Source organism: Protomyctophum parallelum (genome assembly GCF_964188405.1).
Source record: "Protomyctophum parallelum genome assembly, chromosome: 16".
NCBI lineage: Eukaryota > Metazoa > Chordata > Actinopteri > Myctophiformes > Myctophidae > Protomyctophum > Protomyctophum parallelum.
Window position 1 is genome coordinate 6,732,285 of NC_139711.1, and position 26,509 is coordinate 6,758,793.

Below are 26,509 nucleotides of genomic sequence, written 5' to 3' on the forward strand. Positions count from 1 at the left end.
TGACGCTAAAAGCACAAAACATCAGCGATAAAACTCCCCTCCCGAACCCCCCCTCCCCCCCCCCCCCCCCCAAACCCCACCATAACGCCCACTTCTAGGGCCCCCCCTCGCCCAACCAACACCACCCCTCCATCTGCTCACCGATTTGCTGCAGTCATTGGTCCCTGCTCTCCATTGCATCTACCTCCCTTTCATCCATTTCTATTCTCCTCCCACCTATGGCAAAACTTCCCCCCCCCCCCCCCCCTCTCTCTCTTTTCTCCACTTTAAAAAAAAATAATAACTTCGTAACATTTATTGGCCCTTCTTCGCCATGACGGGAGCAGCTCTGGTCTTGCTGAAGTAGGCCCCGATGAAGAACTGGAGGAAGAGCACAAAGTAGCTGAGGTACATCAGCGACGACCACACAATGTTCTGCATGTGCGACGGGCACTCCTGGCCCTGCTGCATCCAGCTGTACACCCAGTAGTTCACCACGCAGCCCATCACCATCTGCGTGATCTGCGTCAGTGTGATGAACATGGCGAACTTGCGTGACACGCGGAAGCCGGCGGCGCGCATGGCGTAGTAGGAGTACATGACGGCGTGCACCAGGTAGTTCATGGTCATGAACCAGCCGCCGCCCGCCACCATGTCCTTGTAGGAGTACCAGGAGTAGAGCAGCACGGTGATGTGGTGGTACCAGTGGAGGAAGATGAGCTTCTGTTTCCTCAGCACGATGAAGAGCGTGTCACCTGGAGGAGTATTGGAGGGGGGGGGGGGGGGGGGGGGGGGGGGGGGGGGGGGGGGTGGAGGGAGGTATAGGGAGATGGGAGGGGGGGGGGTGTAGAGATGGGGGTTTGACAAGGGGGGAGCAGAAAATAAATCCATTAGAAGTAGTAAAGGCCTGGGTGTGTACTTTAGCCAGAAAACCACAAGGAATGTTTGGAATGCACAAATCTCATGGCAGCCAATCCAAGCCATGATGACTATAGAGAGCGTCGCAGTCCCACCGCCTTTCATGACGACACCAAGCCCAGGAAATGATTCCCAATGCATTTTTCCCCATAGACATTTCAAAAGGTATTTATTTAAAGACTGTTACGCCGCGGACAAAGCCAACTCGAGTCGTGACAACTCATGACAACAAACACAATATTTTGGACTAATTTCTTCTAATTATTTGTTCGGCCCAAAAAATTGTTTGTCGTCATGATTTGTCATGACAAGAGTTGGCTTTGTCCGCGGCGTAAACGTCTTTAAATAAATACTTTTTGAAATGTCTGAGGAAAATGAACGGAGAATAATTTCCTGGGCCCTGGTAGGGGGCGGGACTGCGACGCTCTATAACCTGAAGCAATAACAAATTGATACATTTTAAGCATGAGCCGAGTGTCCACCAATTGTACGCACAGTGTAAAAAGAAATTCTCCCACTAAGAGTAAGACAATTGGGCTGCTACGATATGGCGCTCCCATTGAAAAACATTATGCTGGCCTGAATGAACAATGTATTTCCTCCCGTTTGATCCCTGGCTCCTGCCGGGTTTGTGTCGAAGCGTCCTTGAGCAAGACAATGACTAACTGCTCCCCGAGCGCCCCTAGGTGGATACCCACTTTAGCCAGTCTACTGAGGTCTCTTTAATATGGGTCAGCGTCATTATTCCGACGGCGCATTGGTCTGACTCGCCCCATTACTAACCCTGTCCCTAACCGCACGCGAAGCCACGTTGTCGGAATAATGCTCCGTTGGAATTACTAGCGGGTCCCCTTTAATATTGCCCTGATGCAATTCATATATGAGTGCAAGTGTACCACATTGTAGAACCAAACAAAAACACTCCAGATATTAACTGATAAAACCTTAAACAGCTAAAAAGCAAGGGTAGTTGGGAAACCTAGAGACTATCTAGGTCATGGAGGGATGCAGCACCAGGCTGCTAAACTATGCACTTCATTTTGTGTCGACTAGTAATTACTGTAGGATAGCAAACATACTGACTGATGAGCTAGTGGAAATCTACCAGGCCTCCAGTCGTGGCATAACTTGTGTGTGTGTGAGCGTATGACACTATAACCATAGTTATCATTGTTAGTGTTTGGTCAGCAACAGAAATCTGCCCATATCACCAGCTCTTAATGGCTCGTACACACTGCACGATATTTGCTCCCTTTATGTTGTCGGGGACCATTTTTGGCGCTCACCGACAAAACTCCCGATCTGACACAAGATCGGGCTTTGATCGCCAAGGTTTTGCTCGCTGTCTGAGAAAGGCTCGGCGAGAAGATATAGCGCCGATAAAAGTGCTCGCAGACACCTTCCCGACCGTTTCTGAATATCAACCAGGGTTGATATTTGGCTCTGTCGCCGACTGTACATCGTACAGTATGAAATGCGTTGCGATCGCGTCCAGAGAAGTCCTTTATTACAGCCAATGAGAGCACATGACAGCTGTGCTCACTGACACCGTCTGTCTGTCTGTCTGTCTGTCGTGTCGACTGTATCGATAGATCAGATGATATAACCTTTATTCCTTGGACACCTATCCTGTGTCGTACAATGGTAGCTATATTAGCCCAATGTTGCTATTAAATAGTCTATAAAACCAACTAATTTCACTTGAATAATGTTGATAAAACCGCATCGGAGCAAACTTTTGGACCTCGTGCGCCCTCTGAGAGAGAGGTGTCCTGTGTCGTTCTCACGCTTGCATCACGGCATCCTGCACGTGTGTGAGATGTCAAAATGAATTGGAATAAAAAACAAATTATGTAGCCTATATCGGGTCTGGATCGCATCTTGGTGAACTCTTGCAGTGTGTTATCCCTAGTCGACAACCAATCGTTTAGTGTGAAAGCCACAAAGATATAATGACAGCCGATTAAAAAAAAAGACTCCTGTAGTGTGAAATACATGACGAGCTGATGACGAGCCGACAACTTTAAAACTCCTACAGTGTGTAGGGGCCATTAGTAAACAGAAAATACATTCAGGTCAGGATACCAATTTCATCCAATCGGGAGCTCATAGGATAGTGGAAGTGAAACCAAAAGTATTGCAGACAAAATTGGGACACTATAAAACTGAAGCTGACAATTTGGTGTAGAAGACGTACAGTACTTGTATTTATGTTTATTGAAAAATTTGAAATAAACACTTTTGCGTTCATCACAGTACATTTCACAGAATGGTCACACAGACTTGAGTTCTGACAAGCACTCAACTCAAGATACATGAGATATTAGATGTGTCGACTGGGGGGTTTACTGAGCACATGCTTTGTCCCACCCCCTCTCTCCATATGAAGAGGTCCTGTTCAGGGTTGAACCAGGGAGCTGGCAGGGTGCAGTGCCCCCAGTGAACACAGCAATGGACAAAGACAAAAGAACTACACAGGCAGAAAATCAAGTCTGAGACACAAAATCCCTACAGTCCCTCCAGACCCTGCTAGAGGAAAGATGTACACGTCCCCCATCGAGCAGTCTGGACTAAAAGGAGGACATTGGCATTTGTAGGAGATTGAGGGACGGACAAAAATGTAATCACACAGTTAGTGGGTGTTTGAGAGAGAGTGAGACGCCAAAGAGATATTTGAACACCGAACAGTGTCAAAAAACAACACGGGCACGGGCAAATGCAAAGATAGAAAAATGCACTGTATATGTGTCGCTCAGTTCTGCAAGTGTCACTGAAGTTGCTATAATCTAGGAAAAGCACACCTCGAGGGTAATATTGCAATTGCCACTACCACAAATGTCCCATGAAAACTGCTACCCTAGCTTCTCAGCCGGCTCTGCTCAGTCACATCAGCACAGCTGATTTTTATAATTGGTTGTTGATTGGTTCGCACAGTTGTGGGTTTGTATCTTTACAGCTGGAAGTTGAACCCAGCCAACATCAATTTGTATCCTTGTATCTTTTGCAGCAGCTACAAACGTCGGATTTGCTTTGTAGCTATACTGTATCTTTGGTTTCCTCGTCATAACTGCACGGGTCCGCCTGCAGTCCCACCTCTTACCACTAGGGCCCAGTGCTTCAACGTTGGAGAGCCTCACTGGGGGCTTGGCGCCCACTAGAAAGTTGGGACTCATCCTAAGATGGTGGGGGGTTGGCCTCTGTCAGGGCTGCACAATGTCACCCTATCCTGTTTTGTGATATTTATGGATAGAATGTCAAAGCGCAAGTCAGAGGAGAGAGGATCTACTGTTCAGTGAGCTGAGGATTGTTTTCTCAGGAGTGTGGCTGGCATTTCCTTAAAGGATACAGTGAGAAGCTGTCAATTAGTAGGTAAAGATTCTGTCAATTAAGAGTAAAGCGTTGCGTATGTAAGGAGTCAGTTAAGGTGGTACTTCTGGCATCTAGCAAGGATGCCTCCTGGGTGCTTCCCCAGGGAGGCACACACAGCTGGTAAGAGACAACGGAGCAGACCAAGGACCAGGTGGGGTGATTAAATCTCTGATGGCCTGGGAACGCCTCGGGATCCCCCAGTTAAAGCTGACTAACGTGGCTGGGGAAAGGGAAGCCTAGGACTCTCTAGCTGAACTACTATCTCCACAACCCGACTCTGGTCTGAAGTGGCCGGAAATTGAATGGATGGATGTCTCAAACATTTCAATACTGTAGCCAGAAGTGAGAGAACGGGCTAGCTTTGTAAGGTTTGGTTAAACTAAAATAAATGTGTGTAAATTAACTTACCCAGTTCTGGTGCTTTACTGAGCACAAAGGCATATGCCCAGAACTTGCTGACTGGTCCATTGTAGAAACTCTGGTCACAGACAGACTGCTTGAGTCCTTTGGTCATCAGGATGTACGTCATGTAGCTTCCTGTACGCACGGCACCGAATATACTGGAACAGGAACACACAGAGAGACTCAATCAGACCGTTCAATACGTTCACACAAGTCATTTAAAGTTGTTCTCCATATCTTGTCCACACAAACCACAACTAGAACTGCACTCTGTCGAGTGCCAACTTGAACATAAATGGCCTACTTGTGCGCAAGCAGAGTGAGTAAGTACTGCTGACGGTTACGGGTTTCAGATGGCGACGTAATTAAGATATGTTTCAATGTTTGTTGGGTAACAGGTAACGTATGTATACTTGTATGTAATCTGAGACCCATCTTAATTACGTCATCATCAACAGCCAATTACGTCATCATCAACAGCCAATTCTAAGTTATAGAATATGACATACATAAATACCACTTTCGGTACAGCCGACCACAGTATACTACTTTCATCTTTATACTCGATTACATACATGTATACGTACATACATAAACTTTTGCCCACCAGACATTTGAGACCTATCTTAATTACGTCACCATAAACAGCAATTATAAGTTATAGAATATGACCACCATGACCACCATGACTACAACGGCACGACCACCATACATTTCTGATCCAGCCGACCACAATACTTGCGCAAGTAATTAGATATAAGAAATAAGAATACAAACATAAATATAATTTGGCCATGTACATTAATAAATAAGAAATGAAATTAACCCATTAGACCCGATGATTCTAAAAAAAATCTTTTTTTCTGAGAAAACAAAGTTTCCATGTCAGTGGTGCTCAACCTTTTTCACGTCAAGGACCCCTAGAATTATCTGTTTTTGGCTGCGGATTATTTAGGAACCAAATGGACCAGTATGGGTCTGTAACTCTGAGTGTACAAATGGAACCAAATGGACGTGTTAGGGTCTATTTGGTTCCATTTGTTTCACTGAGTGAAATTAACATTGATTTTACAATATACATTAGGATCCCAAAGATAGAAAATAAATGCCATTAAATGGGGGTCCTTAGCCGCCCTATTGCATATCAAACTGAGCGTTGTTGAAATAAAAATGGTTGAGAATCACTGCTAGAGCCGAAAAAAAATTCTCTTATGGATGTCCTCTTATGGATGACCCCCTTTTCAAATAGGGGTCCGCGGGCTAATTAGTGTCAATTTGGGGGTCCTTGACATGAAAAAGTTTGGGAACCACTGGCCTAAACAATATAGTATCAAAATAAAAATCTGAATGAAACTAGAAACTACAGGATGCCAGGTAAACAAATGAACGTAGCAATGCATCTGTCTAAATAACATGCCACCTTTGCACCTTTGCATGGTTGTCAAGGCTAGATCGAGTGCCACAGGCTAAGGTGGAGTCTGAAGTGGCGATTCTACAGATTACGGTGGAAAATTGGGAGTGAATCTGTGGAATGGGAAGTTTGTTCCACAGTTTGGGAGACAGAATAGTCTGGGACACGTGGAGCAATGTCCCAGATGGTGTACCAAATGTTGCCTACAAGCTCACAACACAATGCGTAAAGCTTGTAGATCAGCCATTTCCAGCAGATTTGGGGAAAATGTATTGACATTTTTCAATAATTATGATTGGCAATTATGTAATCATTGTGACAGGCCTACGTATTTATTTAACCCTCTTATTGCCGCCCCTAATAGCAGCTGACTTCTGCCAGCTCTAGACGACATAATTATCTGAATGCCACAAAAAAAAAGTGTGTGATATAAAATAAATAAATAATAATTACTACGTCAATTATGTCAACGGTAGTGGGGGATTTTGTGATTAACTACGTCAATAACGTCAAGGGCAATAAAGGGGTTTTAAGCCCATTTTGGGCTGGAACCCCTTTTGGTGTTAGCATTATGTTATGCTTTAGCTATTGAAAAATAGCAGATCTACAAGCTCGTAGCGCGGTCTGCTAATTTTAAATCGAAGAACGACTGACATAGAAACATGGCTTTTTCAGAAAACCGTCAGGATGTAGAAGACATTTTTAGAACCTGATCTCAGGTCAAAACGGGTTAAATGAGGAAGAGTATTGCACCGTGTCGGACACCTCCTCACCTGAAGACGGCGAGGGTCAGGGACCACAGCACCAGAGGTTTCCTCAGCTCAAACTTCTCCCTCTGCTTCATAACATGGCGTCCTCCCAGGATGCAGGCAGCGTAGAGTGCAGAGAACAGGAACGACTTCTTCCTGTGATCAAACGTGTACGGAAGAGAATGAATTAAAGTCAGGGGTGATTTTAGATAAAGCAAGCATGCCATTATGTGCTCAAGTCTGGACACCTCATGTCCCGTGTCTCAGTGGGGACTGTTGGTTTAATTCCTGCTCTCTTAACCAGTACAACCACAGTGTTTTATTACTGGCTCTTCAGTAGCTCCACTGCACTGGAGCAGTAGGGTGCTATTGGATTTTATTTTATTTGACTTTATTACTATTCTCACTATAAATAGCTATACAGTATGCCAATTGTACACCATACCTTGATTATTATTTTATTTAACTTTATTCTGACCTATAATTTTCTTATCGTTTCTTTTTATTGAATTACAATTGTTGTATCGACATTCGACAATATTGAGGAAGCACAAGAACTGCTCCACTTGCAATGACATCTGTATTGTAAGCAGGTGACAATAAAAACCCTTGAAACCTCGAAATGAACAAAATGACAACTTCGTAATGGTTGCTGCCATGAGTGCCATCAGCACCAAGTTCCACCGCACTGTGGTGCGTTTGTTTGTATTAACTTGTCAGAGAGTGTTGTTGTGCATCATGAGCATGCGGAGCCACAGTGAAACGCCACCTGCCAACCACCAGAATAAAAACCAATGCAGTCCCAGCACTCAGCAGCCTCTTGACAGCCAGGTGGTGTGAGCTGACAGGCTAGATGCTGAGACTGTCTTCTAAATGCTGCAAAAACAACCAATAAACAAACACTGCTTCACCGTTTTCACTTTCACAGACCGAGAAGGAATTCATTGGGGCAGCAGTAGCCTTAAGGTTAGTGAAGGTAGTTTGTGATGGGATTGGGAAGGGTGTTATTATGAGTCCTTGAGCACGGCACCTAACCCACAAATGACTCACGCAAGCTGGATAACAGCGGTTGCTGTACTGGGCAGCTCCCAGTGACTAGTCTTGCATAGCCAGACAACTATTCCACAATCTCCCATTTGTGGAATATGCTATATAGAGTCTGGAACTACACTTCCCGAAATCTGAGTAATCCATCATTTGTCATTTCCGTTCAAAAATATATATTTTAAAATATCTTTACATTTTATTTTAGGGTTAGGATAGGATTTTATTTCCATTCCTGCTAAGCATCAAGCTATATATACTCAGGTGATTTCTATTTATATTAGGATACATTTCTGCGACTGTAAAGACGTAACGCAAGACTACCCAGTGAGGACTGTGGTTACACTGGTTACACTGGGCATTTCCCAGGGCTGAAGTCGTGTACAGTAACTGGATTGCAGCTATTGTCGACTATGGATAAGATGTTGCAGAAAGCTTGTTAAAAACAATCTGAGGGTCAATGGGACAAAAGAATGGTTTCAGTTTAGCATCGAACGGTCTATTTAACATCCAATCCTCTCTCCAAAGGACACCAATGTCCTCCTCTGAATGAATAGGATTCACTGCGCATGTAACAAGAACAGTTAACCTTACTCGTTATCATGAGAATAAACTACAGTGAAGCAACAAATGAGTTAAGCTGTAATTTATCCATTCCAAACAGTACCCAAGCAGTGGATCTAACCGGCGGCTGACAATGTATCCCATTGTGGAATCTGTACTGTCAGGATGTAGGTGGACGTCCCCCAGTGTCCCTGTACAGTAGCCATTCGGACCTCCCACCTCCACTGAACAAAGGACAAAGACGCCCCAGTCAAAGTCAAAAGCCCAGAATGACAACGGGGCCAGCACTGCAGAATGACATCAGTGTTCCCCGGCCACTCTGGTCGGGAGAAGGAGAACAGAGGGACACACAGGGAGTCAGGGACGCTGGCCTACTTTGCCAAGGAGGACGGGACAAGACAGGGGGGCCTTTGGACAACTGTCCCCTGCATTCCTCCTTACACCGTCCTCCAATTTGATTGAAAACAACAACAACAAAAGGCCAGGGTCACCGTGCGCTACATGGCATGATGTGCGATGTCACGGAGGGCAGTACAGTGGCAGGGTTCAGATCATTATCTTCCCTTTAAAAACACGCACTTCAACTAGAGGGCGGCGGTGGCTCAGGGTTTCCAGTTTGAACCCGGGCTCCCCCAGAGTTAGTGTCGAAGTGTCCTTGAGCAAGACACTGAACCCCTAATTGCTCCTGATGTGCTGGTTGGTGCCTTGCATGGTTTCCGCCGCCATCGGTGTATGAATGTGTGCATGTGTGTGTGTGTGAATGTAATGCACAATCTATGTAAAGCGCCTTGGATAAAGGCGCTATATAAAAGCACCATTTTACACACATCATTAACTTGCATGTTTCTCCTTGTGTGAAAACTGAAAAGCATTAATTATGTCCGCTTTTCAAGGACATTTTCCTCATTAATAAGTTCAGACAAACAATTCATTTTGTTTTACGTCTTTGGGAGAGTTTTTTTCTTTTTTTATAATTTTTATCCCACAATTTTGTAACCCATTTTTCACCCCTGTGTAAATTATCTAATGTGATCCTGGGCTCTACAGTACACACACCCTCCACCAACCTAGTCCTCATATATGGGGGACAAGGGGAGAGCAACGGACTTGAACTCATGCTTCCTTCATGTCTGAGTGTCCAAGTTGCTACTTTACAGCTGACAGGGGGGGGGGGGGGGGGGGGGGGGTTTCCCTGGTTGGACGTAGCGCGTGGAAGGAACACGTTATTCCAACTAGTTCCTTTCCCCTCCATCAGGCGGGGCGCCCCGGCTGGCACGCCTGGCAGTTTATTTTTCTTGTTTACACAGGGTTTTCAATTCTATCCTTGTCCTCTGTGTTCTACATACGTTTGGCAGGTAAACTAAAACTTAAAATAGGAGTGAACAGTCACAGGAGAACATAGTAAAATCCGGAGCATTCATTTAACCACTTTCAGTCTGGCTTCCCTATTTTGGTCCCCATATTTGCACAATATACTGTACTAATATTTATAAATATATATATGGCTTAAGTGGTTAACAAAAATGGACCAGCACTGCAAGAGTAAAATTTTACACTCTTGGGGTGAATAAAGTGTTGCATTGAAGGTGCAAAGAGCCTGGGGCATGGTCAAAAATGGTAAATGTGCGTGCGCTTGTGTGTGTGTGTGTGTGTGTGTGTGTGTGTGTGTGTGTGTGTGTGTGTGTGTGTGTGTGTGTGTGTGTGTGTGTGTGTGTGTGTGTGTGTGTGTGTGTGTGTGTGTGTGTGTGTGTGTGTGTGTGTGTGTGTGTGTGTGTGTGTGTGAGTGAGTGAGTGAGTGAGTGAGTGAGTGAGAGAGAGAGAGAGAGAGAGAGTGAGAGAGTGAGAGAGTGAGAGAGAGAGAGAAGGGAGGGAGGGCTGTTGTCTTTGCAGAGCCTAGCTATGCCCCCCAGTCACAGGTCTATTTGAGACATCAGTGTGAATTCTCATCATGGCTCCACTGTGGCCAGTCATAGCTGGGCTGCTTCTAGCCTTCTACACTGCCCTGCCTGCTGCAAATGAAGATGTCTGCCGCTTAATTTAATTCACTCATTCATTTTGACAGAAGTCACATGTACTCAGCGACCATGCTTCCGTTTGAACATGTGTGTGCATGTCTACCTTGTTATACTATCTTTATGCTTGTGGGGACCAAAAGGGACCATTGTTCAGGGGGCCAATGACTGAAGGTCGGGGTAGCCATTTAGGGGTAAGGTTTAGGATTAGAGTATGGGGCAAAGGTTAGAGTTATTGTAGAAGACCTCTAAGGACTTTGAGATTAAGGTTAGGAAGTGGTGGTAAGGGGGTGCATGCGCGTTCGTGTGACAAGGTTTCATAATTGTGGGTGATTGGATTTTACATGAGCAAACAAACTACAATTATTTTTATTTACTGATCTAGCAGGAGGAGTCTTGCAGCATGGGATTTAGATTCCACTGCGTTTTGCAAATGTTATTGTGATTTTCTGTTTTCCAAAATGAACCATCACTGGACAGAAGCCACAACTGCTCTTGCTATACAAAATGAACGCCAACGTCATCAACTTCTGTCATCAACAACACCCAATCTCTGGAATCACATGAGCTTTCTTGGCTTAGCACAGAATCCCTGAGTTGTCTCTCATGTGTCTCCCGTCTCAGCTTTCCTACTGTCTGTCGGTCTCCCTCTCAACTTTCTTACTGTCCGTCTTTCGGTCTCCCTTCAACTCTCTCCCTCACAGCGTTCCTAAAGTCTGTCTCCATTAAAAACAATTAAACCCAACGTTAACGACTGTGCACAAAATGAAAAAGCACTAAGTCAGAGATTCTTCATTTGGGAAGTGAGGAAAGGGATTGAGGACCGCAGGAGGACGGGAAGAGGAGAAGACGTTGTGAACTGTGGAGAGGAAGAACGTGAAGGCGAGGATGCAAGAAGTATGGAGTGGGCGAGGGAGGGGTGGTGCGGAAGAGAAGGTCAGAAGCAGTAGAGAGAGGGGATGTGAGGTGAGAAGTTGAATGTCCCCCATAGCCCCGAGTCCTCCTGTAAACCCACTAACCCAGGCACAGACACACAGCGCCAACACAGTCCAGTATTCACTGTGTAAACTGGTATCTGCTCAATAAGTTATAAACCAATACGGTCCCTGGACAAATATTGCCTGAAACATGACGTAAATGGCTTAATTGTAATTACATAGCCAGTCTTTAGGGTGATAACTGATATCAGCCCTAGGGCAGACAAAATTCATCACCAGTGACCACCACTGCAAGTAACCGTCATGGCTGCCACAACTCTGCTGTGTTGATCCAATTCCATTTTCTCCTTATTGTTGATGTCACTATACAGTATAAGACTAGACTGAGTATATCATGTGATGAATACATTATAGGTTAAACCAGCCTTGAATGGTCACTGGGTGGGTGCGCATCAATGAATGCCTGGGTGATGACAATCTATAATTAAATACATAATGTAACCACATCAAACAAAATGCCTTAAAGAGAAATAGCATGCGTCACATGCAACAGTATAGCCACAGTACTACATCTTAACGGCAGCGGTTCCCAAAAGGGTCCGTCTGTCAGCTTCACTAACTGGTTGAGATTTGTGTTGCGTTTGTGTTGTGTTGTGTAGCCTCTAGCCAATGTAAGTGGGTGGCAATGGAACAGAACAAGAAGTACAAGTTCTTTGCTCATGGATGATGGATGAAGGCAACGAAAGCGGCGGCGCAAAGCACAATGCGCGTGGTGGAGCTGACAACTGGTATGATGAGTAGCATACTATATACTAGGGTTGGGTGACGATACAAATCAATCGTCAATCGTGATTTTACAAGTCCAAACGCCGATTATTTTTATCAGGCGATTTTTCTCTGCGATTTTCTTCTTTTGCTAAATAATATTAACCTACAGCGAAATAATGTAAGTGCCAGCAAAATACGAATCAATTTCCCCATGCAGGAAAGTTGTAACAGTGGCCGGGTGGAAGGTGGAAACCCCCTCCTCGTTATAATGGTATGCTCCCAGAGTCCAAAGCAACAGCATCGGGGGGAAGTTCAGTCCGCTCAGCTATCACTCTGGCAGCCACATAGGCTCAGGCTGGGACAGAGGGAGGCTAATGTAGCCTACTGTACAGTAATGTTTACGCTCCGGAGTCCGGACCCATGCAGTTTAATAATATACAGTCACATCACACCAGAATGCACACTGCTGTCTCGTGTCTCATCACAACCCAATGCGCGACCCATGAAGTCGGGGGAAAAAAAAAAAAAAAAAAGAGAGAAAAGGAAAAAGATGGAGTGACAAATCATTCGCAACAACAAGCTAACGATGGTGGTGGTGTTAGCTTGTTGGTGCTGATTCAACGCACTGATTGTACTTCACTTCATCTCATCTCCGCCTGTAATCTAGGTTATTTTGTTATTGACAACGTGAACGAACTCCGACACCAGCGCTGCAAAAACAGACAGATCTACAAGCTCTCAACACGTTGCAAACGGCACCACAGAGACGGGCGCGTCTGCAACGCGTTGAGAAAAAAAAGACAGATCCACAAGCGCTGAGAAAAAAAAGACAGATCCACAAGCTCTCAAAAAAAGAAGACAGATCTGGCCTGGGCCGTGGATCAGCGGTCCGGGCACCTTGGCCGGTGGTCCAAGTCTGGCAGTGTGCCGCGGGTTCGACTCCCGATCCCAACGGCCTTTACTGCATGTCACCCCATTTCCTGTCAGGCTACTGTCTGTCCCTCTATAAAAAATATAAAATAAGGCGAAAGCCAAAGAAAAGAACAGATCCACAAGCTCTCAACACGCTGCTGACGCGACGCATTGAGAGCTTGTGGATCCGTCTTTTTTTTTACTCGCGACCCGCTATAAACTGTAATCACATTGCACAAATATATCGTCCAGACGATGGGCGATAGGAAAATGTTGCTATATCGCCCAACCTTACTATTACACTACTATATACTACTATATACTTCGGATAACATGAGTATTGCACAGCGGGTGGGGGTGTATTCCTGACTTGCATGACCCCTGTGTACGCTTATAGGAACTGTATATACATTTCCTATAAGCTGTGACATTATGGACATAGTATTCTGAAATAGCCTACATAAACATATAATTAATTCATCAATCAATCAATTAATACAAATATTAAACTCAATCAAAACCACCAACCATTCCAATGTGGTTTGTGAAATACCAGCAAGGAGCCAAATGCTCTCTATGTATGGTTCTTTTCACAAGGCGGGACATTGACGATGACCGTGTGTGTGTGTGTGTGTGTGTGTGTGTGTGTGTGTGTGTGTGTGTGTGTGTGTGTGTGTGTGTGTGTGTGTGTGTGTGTGTGTGTGTGTGTGTGTGTGTGTGTTAAACAAACAGAGCCAGTGATGTGATGCTTGCCTGGAGATCTTCCCCTCTGGTTGCCTGCCGCACGAACACAAAACCACTGGGAAGAGTTAAACTGAAGCAGCCACTGTTCAAATCACAGTACTGGAGTTCTGCGACAGGCTGTAATAAAAGGTTTATGTAAGGTAGGGGTCTCTCATTCCTTACTATACCATACTATACTGCGAATGGCCTTCCAAATAAGACCATGGCCCACTACTACAGGATATTAAATTATTGTGAAATCTGGCCCGCAAGACAAGTCCTCTCATTATTACCTCTGCTGTGCTCACACATCTGTCTGTCTGTACGTCCGTCTGTTCAAATGTCTATCTTGTGCGGTTATGAACGGTTATGGAGATTCTGCCTCTTACATAACACTTGGCACTGTAAGGATGGTTGTGTGTGTGTGTGTGTGTGTGTGTGTGTGTGTGTGTGTGTGTGTGTGTGTGTGTGTGTGTGTGTGTGTGTGTGTGTGTATAAAGAGTGAAGATAAGTGATATTAAAGTGTTGAGTCATCCTGGTGTAAAATTACAGGTTCCAACTAGTCTAAAATGTTCTGAAGGCAGAATCGACAGTCAGCTGAAATAATGATGAAAATAATTTCAACTGTTATATGAAATTCAGAATTAAACAATTCATGCTTAAGTATGCATTGCATGCACAAACGTGCACACTGCACTTTGTGTACACACGTTATAAATGTATAATTTATAATAAAGTTGACTAACAACCCACAAAACACCACTATAAAAACACAAAGATAAGCCCAACATAGAGGGAAGTTGTTAAGTTTGGGAGTGCAACAGCATAATCTCCCCTGTGATTCAACCTTGACTTTGGGACAACAAGAAGCAACTGGTCAACTGATAGTTTGGGGCCAACCCATTTAAAGATTCATACTTTCGTAGGTAGCACGGATCCACCCAAAACTGAAGACGCGGGTCCCGAACCGAGCCAGGACTAAAAGCCACAGGTCTCAGTCAGTCCATTTGAAATGGATGGACCCATAAGGACACGGCGACAAGCTTTTTAACGTTTTAACCTATTCCAACTGTAGTCAATATCATGAGCACTGCACTGCTGAACACCATGAGTGCTTTGTAGCCAGGTGAAACACAAACAAAAGCCACGGGGAAGATGAGAGTTGAAATATCATCTGTGTCGAGCATGTTTATGGCCATTATCTGCGGGGACGAAAGTATAAAATCTGCAGAAATGTTCTGTCCGTCTGCCCGAGACCTGGTCGGACCAGGTTTAATAAATTAATTATATATATATATATAATATATATATATATATATATATATATATATATATTATATATATATATATATAGGCCTTGTAAATGACTATGAAAATGCCTCGTTATAGGCAATGATAGATTGTTACAGATCAGAATGATCTATATTGTCACATCACAGGTTTACAGGTGTAAAACAGTGGGTGATTTTTTTTTGGGGAAGCTCCATCGGTTTTGATTGTTTCCAGAAAGAAAAGAAAGGGAATAATAAAATGAACACAACAAAGAAAGACAAGGTATCTAGTTAAACATAGTACATCTAGTTTCTACTCAAACATAAGGTACATGAGGCATTAGAAATAAGATGTTTGAGCAGCTGGTATAATATGCCCTCATTTATCAACGCGGTGTACGCCCAAATTTGCAAATCATTTTCGTTTGAGCTTTCTAAATACAGTATTTGGTATTTTGGTTACCCGTCTAAATCCCTAAAACACCACCGTTACCCATTACATTATGCATAGGTGTGGTTTGTGTGTTACAATAATTAAACCAATCACTGTGTCACATTCCATTGCCTTTAAGAGATCCCTTATCCATAGCTGTTATGCCCAGTGCTATTGCTTCATAGCCTTACAGTCTCCCATGGAAGAGTGATGCGTTGCTTGCCTTGAAATCTTACTCAAGTTTGCATCTTTTTTAATTTGCATCTTTAGGGCGATAATTACATTTAAATGATGCAACTTTAAACACAATCAATGCCGGGAATCAAGCTCTGGGGTGCCGGAAAGACATGGCCGCTTTTACTCTTAACGGTGGCCGTTAGTGTCCGACAAAAATAATTCAGAATATTCTCCCCTCGCCTGATATCATTGAGGATGCGCTAGGACGTGTTCACATGTCCAATGCATCCCTCGATTGGATTCCCTAGGACTTGTGACTACGTCCTTCGGACGGAAGTAGCCCAGTACTAAAACCTAAATTCTCTGTGCTGCCGTGTAGATAAAATATGCCTCAAACTACTTACCTACATACCGGTATTTACATTACAGTAATACTGTAATGTAAATATGAGATACCACAGATTACAGTGTTTACACAGACCCACCCTGATCACAGGTCAGTTAACACAAAGCTCTGAAACCACTCCTCTTACACAGATTTAAGGTACCATAACATTAAAAGGTCACATTCTGATATGATAAGTACTGATTAAGTACTCACAGGTCAAAATGGTACAGGTTTATCTAGGCCCAGTCAGTAAACCTAAACCCATTTTGTTAGGTGCTAGCGTGGTAACCATCATTGTTGACGTTGATGTGTCTCAAAACAAAGTGAACAGAATGTGATTTAAAAAAAAATCACATGACAGCAGAATGATCTCTACACAAAACACTGTAACTTCCCACTAGTGCCGTTTCCTGTTGCACGCATTAATATTACAGACATGCAGAAAGATGCACATACTCTCAGATACAGTATGTGCATTGTGCTTGCACACACCCAACGTGCTTTTCTCTATGTCTGTTCCTCGCCAGTCTGACAGGATCTGACAGACAGAACATACTGTACATCATGGTTAATGTGCTTACACATGTTTATATTATTCTGTAGGCAAAAGTGGAGGACTTCAGACGCAAGCTAGAGCTAAGGTTGGGATCCAGAACCGGAGGAACCGGATCCAACATTAAGGAACAGGAATGGGTTCCATCACATTTGGAATTGTCTCCAGAACTGGTTTATCACACTGTCAGAGCTGATATGTGGACTTTCACGTCTGCTCTATACAATAAAAAATAACAGTGCTTCTCAACCTTTTTAATTTCTCAGACCAGCCTAACTCCTAGAGTGTACAAAATGGAACCAAATTGTGTTCCATTTGTACACAGTCAAGAGTTAGACCATTAAGTAAGTGTCCATTTGGAACCCGGGGCAGAGTCCGGGGCAGACCATAGGGCAAAGTCAGAACCAATCACCGTCAACCAACTGCATGTGGCAGTACAGTATGTCTCCCACAGACATGGCCTTTATGCCAGTCTAGAATTCATGGCATTCAACTTGTCCAAAGGATTATGAACATAATACTTAAGTGACTGACTATCGGAACCAGTAGTAAAAATAAAAAAAATTGATACACACATAGTCACACACACATACTGTACGAGGCCTTGAGGCTCGTAACTACCAGGTGAGCGAGAGCCCAGGCTGAGCAGTTGGTGGCCTCACACGTCGCCGACTAGTGTGCCATTAGAGTTGAAATTGCTGTGAATGGAGTCCGAGGGTTGGAATAAAGCCAATGCAAGCAGACACACAGACACTGAGATTGAGACGCAATACGTCAAACTCAGTTCCCAGGCGACCAACATCTGTTTATAGCGAGTCCTGTCATAAATTCAGCGTAATGCACATTGCACACAGAGGTTCAAACTAGTATCTTCCCAGGCTAACCTCCCTCAACCAACACATGCACCCCACCAACCAGTAGGAGTCAGAGTGCAGCAACATGGACACAATCCTCTGCTGGCTTCCCACCTGCAAACACCAGCTGTGTTCGTTAGAGCAGGCGGTCAAGTCAGAAGCACTTAGTTACTATGGGATGCTTATTATCTAACATGGGAAATTAGGAATGTAAGCTTGTAATTCCTTACTGATAATAATTAGGGTGTGTTATGGTCCACTCTCTGGCAGAGCTGTAGGAACACCGAGTCATTTGGACCAGTGGACAATTAACACATTCTGACCTGAGATCAGATTCATACGAGGTTTCCGACTGGACACACACTGGTCTGATGAACCCATTCTGACCTGAGATCAGATTCTAAAAAATGTCAGTCGTTCTTCGATTTTTCAAAAATAGCAGACCTACAAGCTCGTATCGCGCCACTCGGTGGCGCGATATGAGCTTGTAGATCTGCTATTTTTCAATAGCTAAAGCATAACATGATGCCAACACCAAAATGGGTGCCCGTTCAGAATGGGTTAAGAAACTGGACACTCAGACAGTGGACTAATCTTACAAAGCCATCTCCTCCCAATGCGACACCTGAACTTCCAGCCTCGTCAGACTGCAGACGCTCGCCACATGAGACGCTTTCTCACCGACAACTGACTCAGCGTCTGGAATACATTAACCCTCCTTCATTACAATAACCAAGTACAATGTTCATAAAAACCTTTAGAAGGTCCACAGAAAGGGCCAATAACAAAAGAAAAGTGCAGTAAAGGAGGTATACTAATAGTCTTATTTGTAAAGAATAAAATAAAAAAAAACATAATTTTCAGCTGAATAACCTTTTAACGGTAAGGAAGGACAAAAATGCTTTTCTCCAGTTGTCAACGTGCACCTTCACCACCTTACTCAGGGTCCTGACCCATCATTTGAGAGCCTCTGCTGTAAATCATTGAAAACGGAGGATTTAAGACTGAAACAAATAGAAGTTACTTTGCACAGCGGCTCATTTTTGCACTAGATCTTGTTTCTGCTGAAAGGAAAACAGACAGCTTAAAGTAGTGTTGTAAATCAACACCACACACACACACACACACACACACACACACACACACACACACACACACACACACACACACACACACACACACACACACACACACACACACACAAGGATGTAGTATATCAGGTTTACTCCCTGAACTTAAGAGCATGGTTATTAGCAGATTGATTCTATCACATATGGAAATGTGTTTGTTTCAGTACAGCCTACCTCTTCTATGATCACAGAAATAGTATCCGAGCTGTCACTGTCAGCAATACATTTATTACACATTTATTTATTTGAGGCAGCTTTTTGCCATTTTATTTAGCTATATTGACAGGAGACTGAGGGAAGAGAGAGGGATGGAGTCAAGGACAGGCAACACCACCCAGAATCGAACAGGGGGAACGTTTGCACCTTACAGTGCATAGTCAATGCACTATCCGGTCGACTCCAGGCAGCCGACCTCTCATTACTTCTTGTAACGTAGGTGAGCTTGTTCTACAGTTGTACTTGGTGTTAGAGGAGTTGCTCTACAATTGTCCTTGATGTTGCAATTGTAATTGGTGTGTGTACCTGTGTTCTACAGTTGTAATTACTTACTGTAGTGTTCTATGGTTGCACGTGGTGTATCTAGTATGAGTGCCGTATATGTCAGAGGGCAAGAATGGAATTAATCAATCGTGCAACCGCCAACCACGCTACAGTATGCAAACATCTCAAACTATATATATATATATATATATATATTAGGGTTGGGTGACGATACGAATACATCGTCAATCGCGAATATACGAATCCAATCGCCGAATATTTTTATTAGGCGATTTCTCGGGACGATTTAGCCCAATTAACATGTAAAGTGTGAGCAACATGTGAATCAGCAAAGTAGTAACAGCGGCCGGGTGGAAATCCCCCGTTATAATGGTATGCTCCCAGCCTCCCACAGTCCCCGCACTCAGCACTGTCAGCAGCCAGCATCGGGCACCGCGGCACGGCACTTACGGCAGCCTGGCTGGGAGCCGAGGGAGGCTGTAGCCTACATGTTGTTTAAGCTCCGGAGTCCAGACCCATGTAGTTTAATAATATACAGTCACAACAGAATGCACACTGCTGTCTCGTGTCTCATCACAATCCCAATGCGCCACCTGTGAGTGGCGGGGGGGAAATAAAAAAAACTGTCTACTAGTGTTAGTGTATAGGCACGGGGATCATTCATTAGCTTAGCGTGTAGCCAATACTGGTGCAACCCACTGATTGAACTTCATCTCCGCCTGTAATCCAAGTTATTTTTATTGACAACGTGAACGAACCCCGACACCAGTGCTGCAAAAATAGACAGATCTACAAGCTCTCAACGCGTAGCGAACGGCACTGCAAAAACAGGCAGGACGCGATGCCTTGAGAGACTGTGTGGATCAGCCCGGGGCGGCCGCAGCAGCTTGTGGGCTCCGCTCCGAGCCTCCGACGACCGGTGCGGGGAGGGAAGGGAGCAAGTTACCCTGGCTGCGCTGCAGTCTGCAGAAACAGACTGATCTACAAGCTCTCAACGCCTAGCGAACGGAGCTGCGAAAACAGGCAGGACGCGGCGCCTTGAGAGCTTGTAGATCTGGCTTTTTTGCGACCTGCAGTGAGCTGTTCTCACTTTACTTTTATGACACGAATACATCGTCAATCGCCGAATATTGGTCAGACGATTGGCGGTTGAAAAAAATTTGCATATCGCCCAACCTTAATATATATATATATATATATATATTAGAGATGCAACGATACTGATTTTTCAATTGCGATCCGATCCGATATATTCATTTTGAAATTTCCCCGATATCCGATATTTGCCGATCCGATATTTGCTGTAGGCTACATAGCAAAACAAATAAATACAAAAAAAATCAAAGAGGGGATGGTTTATGGTTAAGTGTTTAACCTGTAAAAATAAGAATATGAACTGTTTAACCTGTAAACCTTAAGGGAATGGCAACCTGTTAATTAATACTATGGATTATTATTATGTGCAAAGGTACATTTTTACCCCTAAAGTGATGCCTGCATGTAACCTGTTAATTCATTCTATGGTTTATTAATAATAATAATAATAATAATAATAGTAATTATTATTATTATTGCTATATACACGTGGTACCTTTTTACCCCTAATGCGATGCCGGGAATCAGCTGTGCTATCATGTGACAAAAGCCTTGAGCCTTAACGACAGAACTCGGGGAGAAAGAAAATACCTCGGGACGTTTGTTATGGTGCTAGCTGGTGTTGTGTTGCTACTTCAGTTTGCAAACTCTGTCTTTGTCTTAAGAATTGCACTACACTTACAATCTGAATCAGTGTTTGAGCTTCTGACAACAATGTCATGGTTTGATAACTGAGCCAATTATATAAAGACGGATTTTACCGCGACGACGACATGCGCTTATTCTTCATCATCATCGTCATCACAGCAGCATTTTTTTCAATGGCAATAATAAAGTTACAAAGATTGAATCACATAGCGCTAAACAGCACGTGTGTGCAGTAAATATATAGCAGAAGAATGGATTACAAGAGCAATCTCATCACAACAATGTCAGAACGCAGCTAGATGATAGGCTCCACCACACAACTGAACTGCGCAAGCACTTGACTGATCCGTGCGACGACGGGTAAACTATACTTTTAATACTGTTAAGTCTGTAAGTGATTCCATTCTCTTGCATATTGCACCTTAGTGGGGCTTTTTTCTATAGTCTCTGTTTGCAGTCTGTACGAGTTGGATTCGCTCACTGCACTGTCTGTGCAGGACGGACTGTAAACATTAAACACGTGTCCCCCTCCTGTATCGGAGCGTGTATCGGTGGCATCAAATCCGATCTCCGATACATTAATTAAGCTGGATCGGAGGCCGATACCGATATAATATCGGATCGGTTGCATCTCTAATATATATATAAAACGTGGCTATGTGTGTCCGTATGTGTCCCTCCCTATACGTGTCAGCGCACGGAAAGCTGCAACACGGTAGCTCTTGGCATTTCTCGACCGTTTCGGACGTGGGAAGGATCGCCGGAACAGGGCCGGCCCCCTGGGGGTCTGGAATTTCCGGGGACCCCCACACGGTAACTGTCATTTCTTAAAGATTTTTTCCCAAAATAATGAAAGTACAGTACAGAGCACAGTACACAATACAGAGCACAGTACACTAACTGTCTATAACAATTCAGTTGCACCGCTCACTTCACACAAGTGTGAATTTTCTATTATTCATTTCTTTAAATTGTGACAATGAAGAGCAACCAAACATCTAACGTCTTGTAATTATGATGAATGTACTTGTAGTGGCCACTGGCCAGCAAACTGAGCTCTTCTGTCCTTCTGGTCATCTCCCCTACTGTTCATCTCCTATGACCATGTAACACCAGGAAAGAATGCACAGAGATGACAGATTGATGTACAAATGTGTACAGTATACTGTCAAATCTTACCATTTAATTGATTTGTCACCTGTTTAAATAGTTTGGATGTGCGTGCAAGCCGTGCATTCATGCCCCAGCAAATGCACAGATGGAACCCATCAATTCCATGCCCCTTCCCAGTGACCTGAATGACTATCCACCACAGTATCTCTGACATGCGTGTGACCGTCATTTTATCAGCAAATGTACAGTAGGACTCTGCCCCTTCCCAGTGACCTGAATGACTATCCACCACAGTATCTCTGACATGTGTGTGACCGTCATTTTATCAGCAAATGTACAGTAGGACTCTGCCCCTTCCCAGTGACCTGAATGACTATCCACCACAGTATCTCTGACATGCGTGTGACCCTCATTTTATCAGCAAATGTACAGTAGGACTCAGCCTTGGGCATCACGTACAGCTAGGGGTGCAATCAAACTAATCAATTGTAAAAAAAAATACAAATAACCAATAGACGATTTGAATAACAATAATCGACTTTGGGGGAACCGTTTTAATTTAGCTTTATAAAATGAATTGGCTAAAATAGTCTAAGTGTCAAAAGTGACAGATGTGTTCCGTGAGTCAAAGAACATTTGGAAAGTGCCATGACTTTTGGCCAAACGAGGTTTCATTTGGCCATGTATGTATTAGGGGCAGAAGAAGAATTTTCACAAAACAGCAATTTTCATTGGCTCATAAAAACTTTTTTTTACAATTTTTTGCCCGTATAGGTATAAAGTTCACGTGTAGAAGTTTTCGTGCATTTTTATCAAAGCTAGATAAAGATAGGCGGATAAAGATAAAGATAGATAAAGATGGGCGGAGATAGATATGAACTGTTTTTGATATAATGGTGTAACAGGTGTTCTAATGGTCAGAGCACAAAAGTTGTTTGGCATGAGGAGACACATTTGTTTGCATTTTCAATTGACTGCTATAGCGTCATGGGCTTCGTATAGTCACCGTTTGGCCCTCTACCAGATTCCCGCGTTTCCAAAACCGACTGCAAGGTTCAGCCAGAACTGCTATTTTTGGCAGAAGGAGGAGAATAAATAAAAATATATATATATATATACAGTATATATCTCAATAGTTGTTTCTGACACAAACTGTCACAATGTAGTAAACTGGATGCTTTCACAATCACCACTTTCAACCTGGCGTCCATATTTGACAAAATTATGGCAGGGGGAAAAAATTACATTTAAAAATAACAGATCTCAAAACTCTTTGCAGCACTCAGGTATTTTAGTTTAGTAGTATACGTATCAAATTGGGCTTAAAGTGGTTAAAATAGCAAAAGCTGGCCATTAACACCACGCAGGGGCAGAAATCTAACCTGAGTTTTCAGTTTACATGACAAATTCTAACCAGGAAGCCACACCCTGGTGCCCACTTCACTGGATGGCATGAAAATGCACACGCCCACATATTCTCAATCTGACTGACAGATACACACACAGAAAGACCCCACCCACACTGTTAGGTTGTATTGAAGTTCCCCTTTTGCTCTGTTGGAGGCTGGTTAAGGTCATCTGTAGTGCAGCTGTATGTGGACACAAATCACGCATCATGTGCAAGCATTGACCTGCAAACTGAACTATATTTCATCACAGTCTCTTCAATCCACACCTCCTATTTTTTTTAATGTGCACACGGTAAACGTAACATTACGAGACATTATAGCAGCTCTGAACTGGGATGTCGACACAGCACTGTAGCAGAAAAAGCAGTGTGCATGCCATCCCACTATGCGTTTGCACTGTGGTATGCTGCTTTTCTAGGGCTAATGAATGTGTCAATCTAGTCTGAGAACTGCACTTTGAGAAAGAGAATGACCCTGTAGCACTGATAGAGAGCAGCACAGTATTGGATGAGTTAAAGCTACAATCAGTCTTATGTCCGCCCAGCAGAGAAATGCTTCCCCATGTCCCAATTGGCCTGGTGAAAAAAAACGTAATCTGTTCAATAAATGAACATGGCTTACGCAGTTGGCAAAGATATCCAAACTACAATAACAACGCATCGAGTGTGCAATCAGACCATATTCTATTGACACTGTCAAAGTAGTAAGTGTCTGACACCAGAAGAGTAGAGTAGACCTCCCCCTAGAACTGCAGATACGCTAGTCATATTGAGTTAACATACTCCATCACACAGATTGGTTCAAATAAGAACTTTCTTAGTTCTCTTCTTGTGAAGTTGTAGATCAGCCCTTTTCGCTGATAAACTATATAGGGTTGTTAAAATGCATGCCAGATTTTAGCTTTAAAATTAGTTAAATTACACATAATATTTTAGATCCCATCATTCCAGGACACCCTGACAGTGTAAAACATCATGAGTCCTCCTGTCCCAGAAAGTCTTTCCATCCATCTGCAGCCATGTGCTTGCTCCTCACTCTGACACCCCAGTTAACACGCAGCCACAGCGCTGCTCAGCTTCCACCCCATTGGCTGGTGCTCTGTCAGCAGACATCATAAGATGAATCTCATTGGCTAGTTCTCAGTACCCCATGTTATCATGGACAGTACCCCGTGTTATGGACAGCTCCCTGCTACAAGCTACAGTAGAATGAAAGGCATTGTTTAACTTAATAGATATTCTCCCACGTAATTGAGCGAACTCCAAACAATCCTGTGTCAATATAGGTCTATGCTCAGCAACAGAAATCAGCAACATTTTAACTATGACTTATTGGTGGTTGTTTTTTGCCTAAAGCTATCATTTCTCTGACAGTGCATCCTCATGGATCAAAATTACACTTATGGCCGATTTCATGCTCCAAATTATAATTCTTGATGGGGAACTAAAAGTCTGGCTTATGACCCTGTGGGGAGGCACACAAAACCAGACCGTGATGTTTAATTCAGAACATTAAACGTCATGATTAATTCAGAATAAATCAGTCAGAGCTGTTACTAGCCATGCCATGGAGGGTACAGCCTACATAGTAAAGTCCTTAGGGTTGTATCCATTTGTAACTCGAACTTGAACTAGAGTGTACAAATTAAAAGGGTTCACAGTGTACCAGCATAGAAGGGGGTTTTCTCCCCAAGTACATTCTATCAGGATGATCTGATAAACAAGGCTGCATTGCAACACATGTCCAGTCATTAATTTCAGTATTAGATTATACACATATACATGGAGTCGAGACATTGGAGAACCAAGGAGGGATGTGGTTCTCTCCTCGCCCAGGAAACAACAACCCATCACCTTTAACAATACCAGGACAAGGCTGGTGAGCGGCCACAGGAATAGTTAGGAATATACTGACAAAAAAACCAAATGCAAACGTGCGGATCACAACAGAAGGTCAGAGCTGTCCGAGAGGGAATTCAGAAGTGTTCTGTGACTGATCTAAAGCTCTCAGACTGTCTGACTCAGACATCATCTGGGTTCAGATGGGCAAGCTAGTGCATCAAAACGGCGCTTTATCTAGGCCAGATAAAAGGTGAATTATCGGTCATGTAGGCCGGCTACAGCAAACAACAATTTTCGGATGATGATGACTATAATAGGATAAATAAGAGGACACTGCGAGATGTAATCCTTGCTTTAAAGCAGCACGTGAGGCGGCATTGTACTCATTCGTATTCCATATATAATACCTATATTCGAATACGATAATAATACGTTTACCTTTACCACCTTTGCCTCAAAATACTACTATAATGACGCAGTCTATATGCCAAGTAGCAGTATTTACACGGAAGTGGTTAATATAAAATGCATTTCATTTCATTGCAGCAGCAGCAGCCAGCTTACCAGTTCTCTTGCATCCATCGGATGGCTTCGTCTTCGTTGAATTGTCTCTCGAATTCATACTCTTGCAGGGCCAGTACCGACATGATGCGGTATCACTTATGACTACAATTAACAACAATAATACAAAAAAATACGACGATATTGTTAAGTGCTATTTTATATTAAATTTATTGGGTTTCCTCCTCCCAGCGCGTGTCTCGCATTGCTCCTGCTGTAACGTTCCTTCCTCTTCAAGCCGGTTGACAGACTACGCCCTCTGCACGGGGAGGAGGCCCCCGGGTCCTAGAACCTGCCCTCCAGTATTTTTTATGGTTAGGCGGCAGGCGGTCTAGTAAGAGCAGACAGTGGTTCTCAAAGTGGGGCCCGAGGACCTCCAGGGGTCATTGATGGTGCTCCATCGGGTCCCCATCAAAATTAGGAAAACGTATTTATTTTATGTTTTGGTTTTGCTTTGTTTTGATTTGAAAATAGTTCTCACAGCGTGTCGATCAGCTATTCTTGTACAAAAAACAGGAACAGAATTTCTTCCCTTATGGCCGGAGTAGTCCATGGCCAAATACATTAATCACGTATCAGTGTGGGGGTCCTTGACATGAAAATGTTTCAAAGTGAGGTCCAGGGACTCCCAGGGGTCCTTAAGGGGGTTCCAAGTGGTCCCAAGCTAAATGAGGAACAGTTTAAACAAGTATGCCCTTTATTTTCCCACGAGGTATTGTAAAATAGCCGATGTACAAGTCACAATG

The 26,509-nt window shown here is 43.6% G+C and overlaps 1 protein-coding gene across 1 annotated transcript; it reads right to left on the minus strand.

The window, feature by feature from the left end:
* Positions 1-265: 265 nt before the first annotated feature.
* Positions 266-25,986, minus strand: elovl6 (ELOVL fatty acid elongase 6). Its single transcript, XM_083785730.1, has 4 exons — positions 25,767-25,986; positions 6,853-6,984; positions 4,675-4,826; positions 266-734 (listed from the first exon to the last, which is right to left on the minus strand). The coding sequence occupies exons 1-4, from the start codon at positions 25,847-25,849 to the stop codon at positions 295-297; spliced, it is 807 nt and encodes a 268-aa protein (XP_083641856.1). The 5' UTR covers positions 25,850-25,986; the 3' UTR covers positions 266-294.
* Between the last annotated feature and the right edge of the window lie 523 nt (positions 25,987-26,509).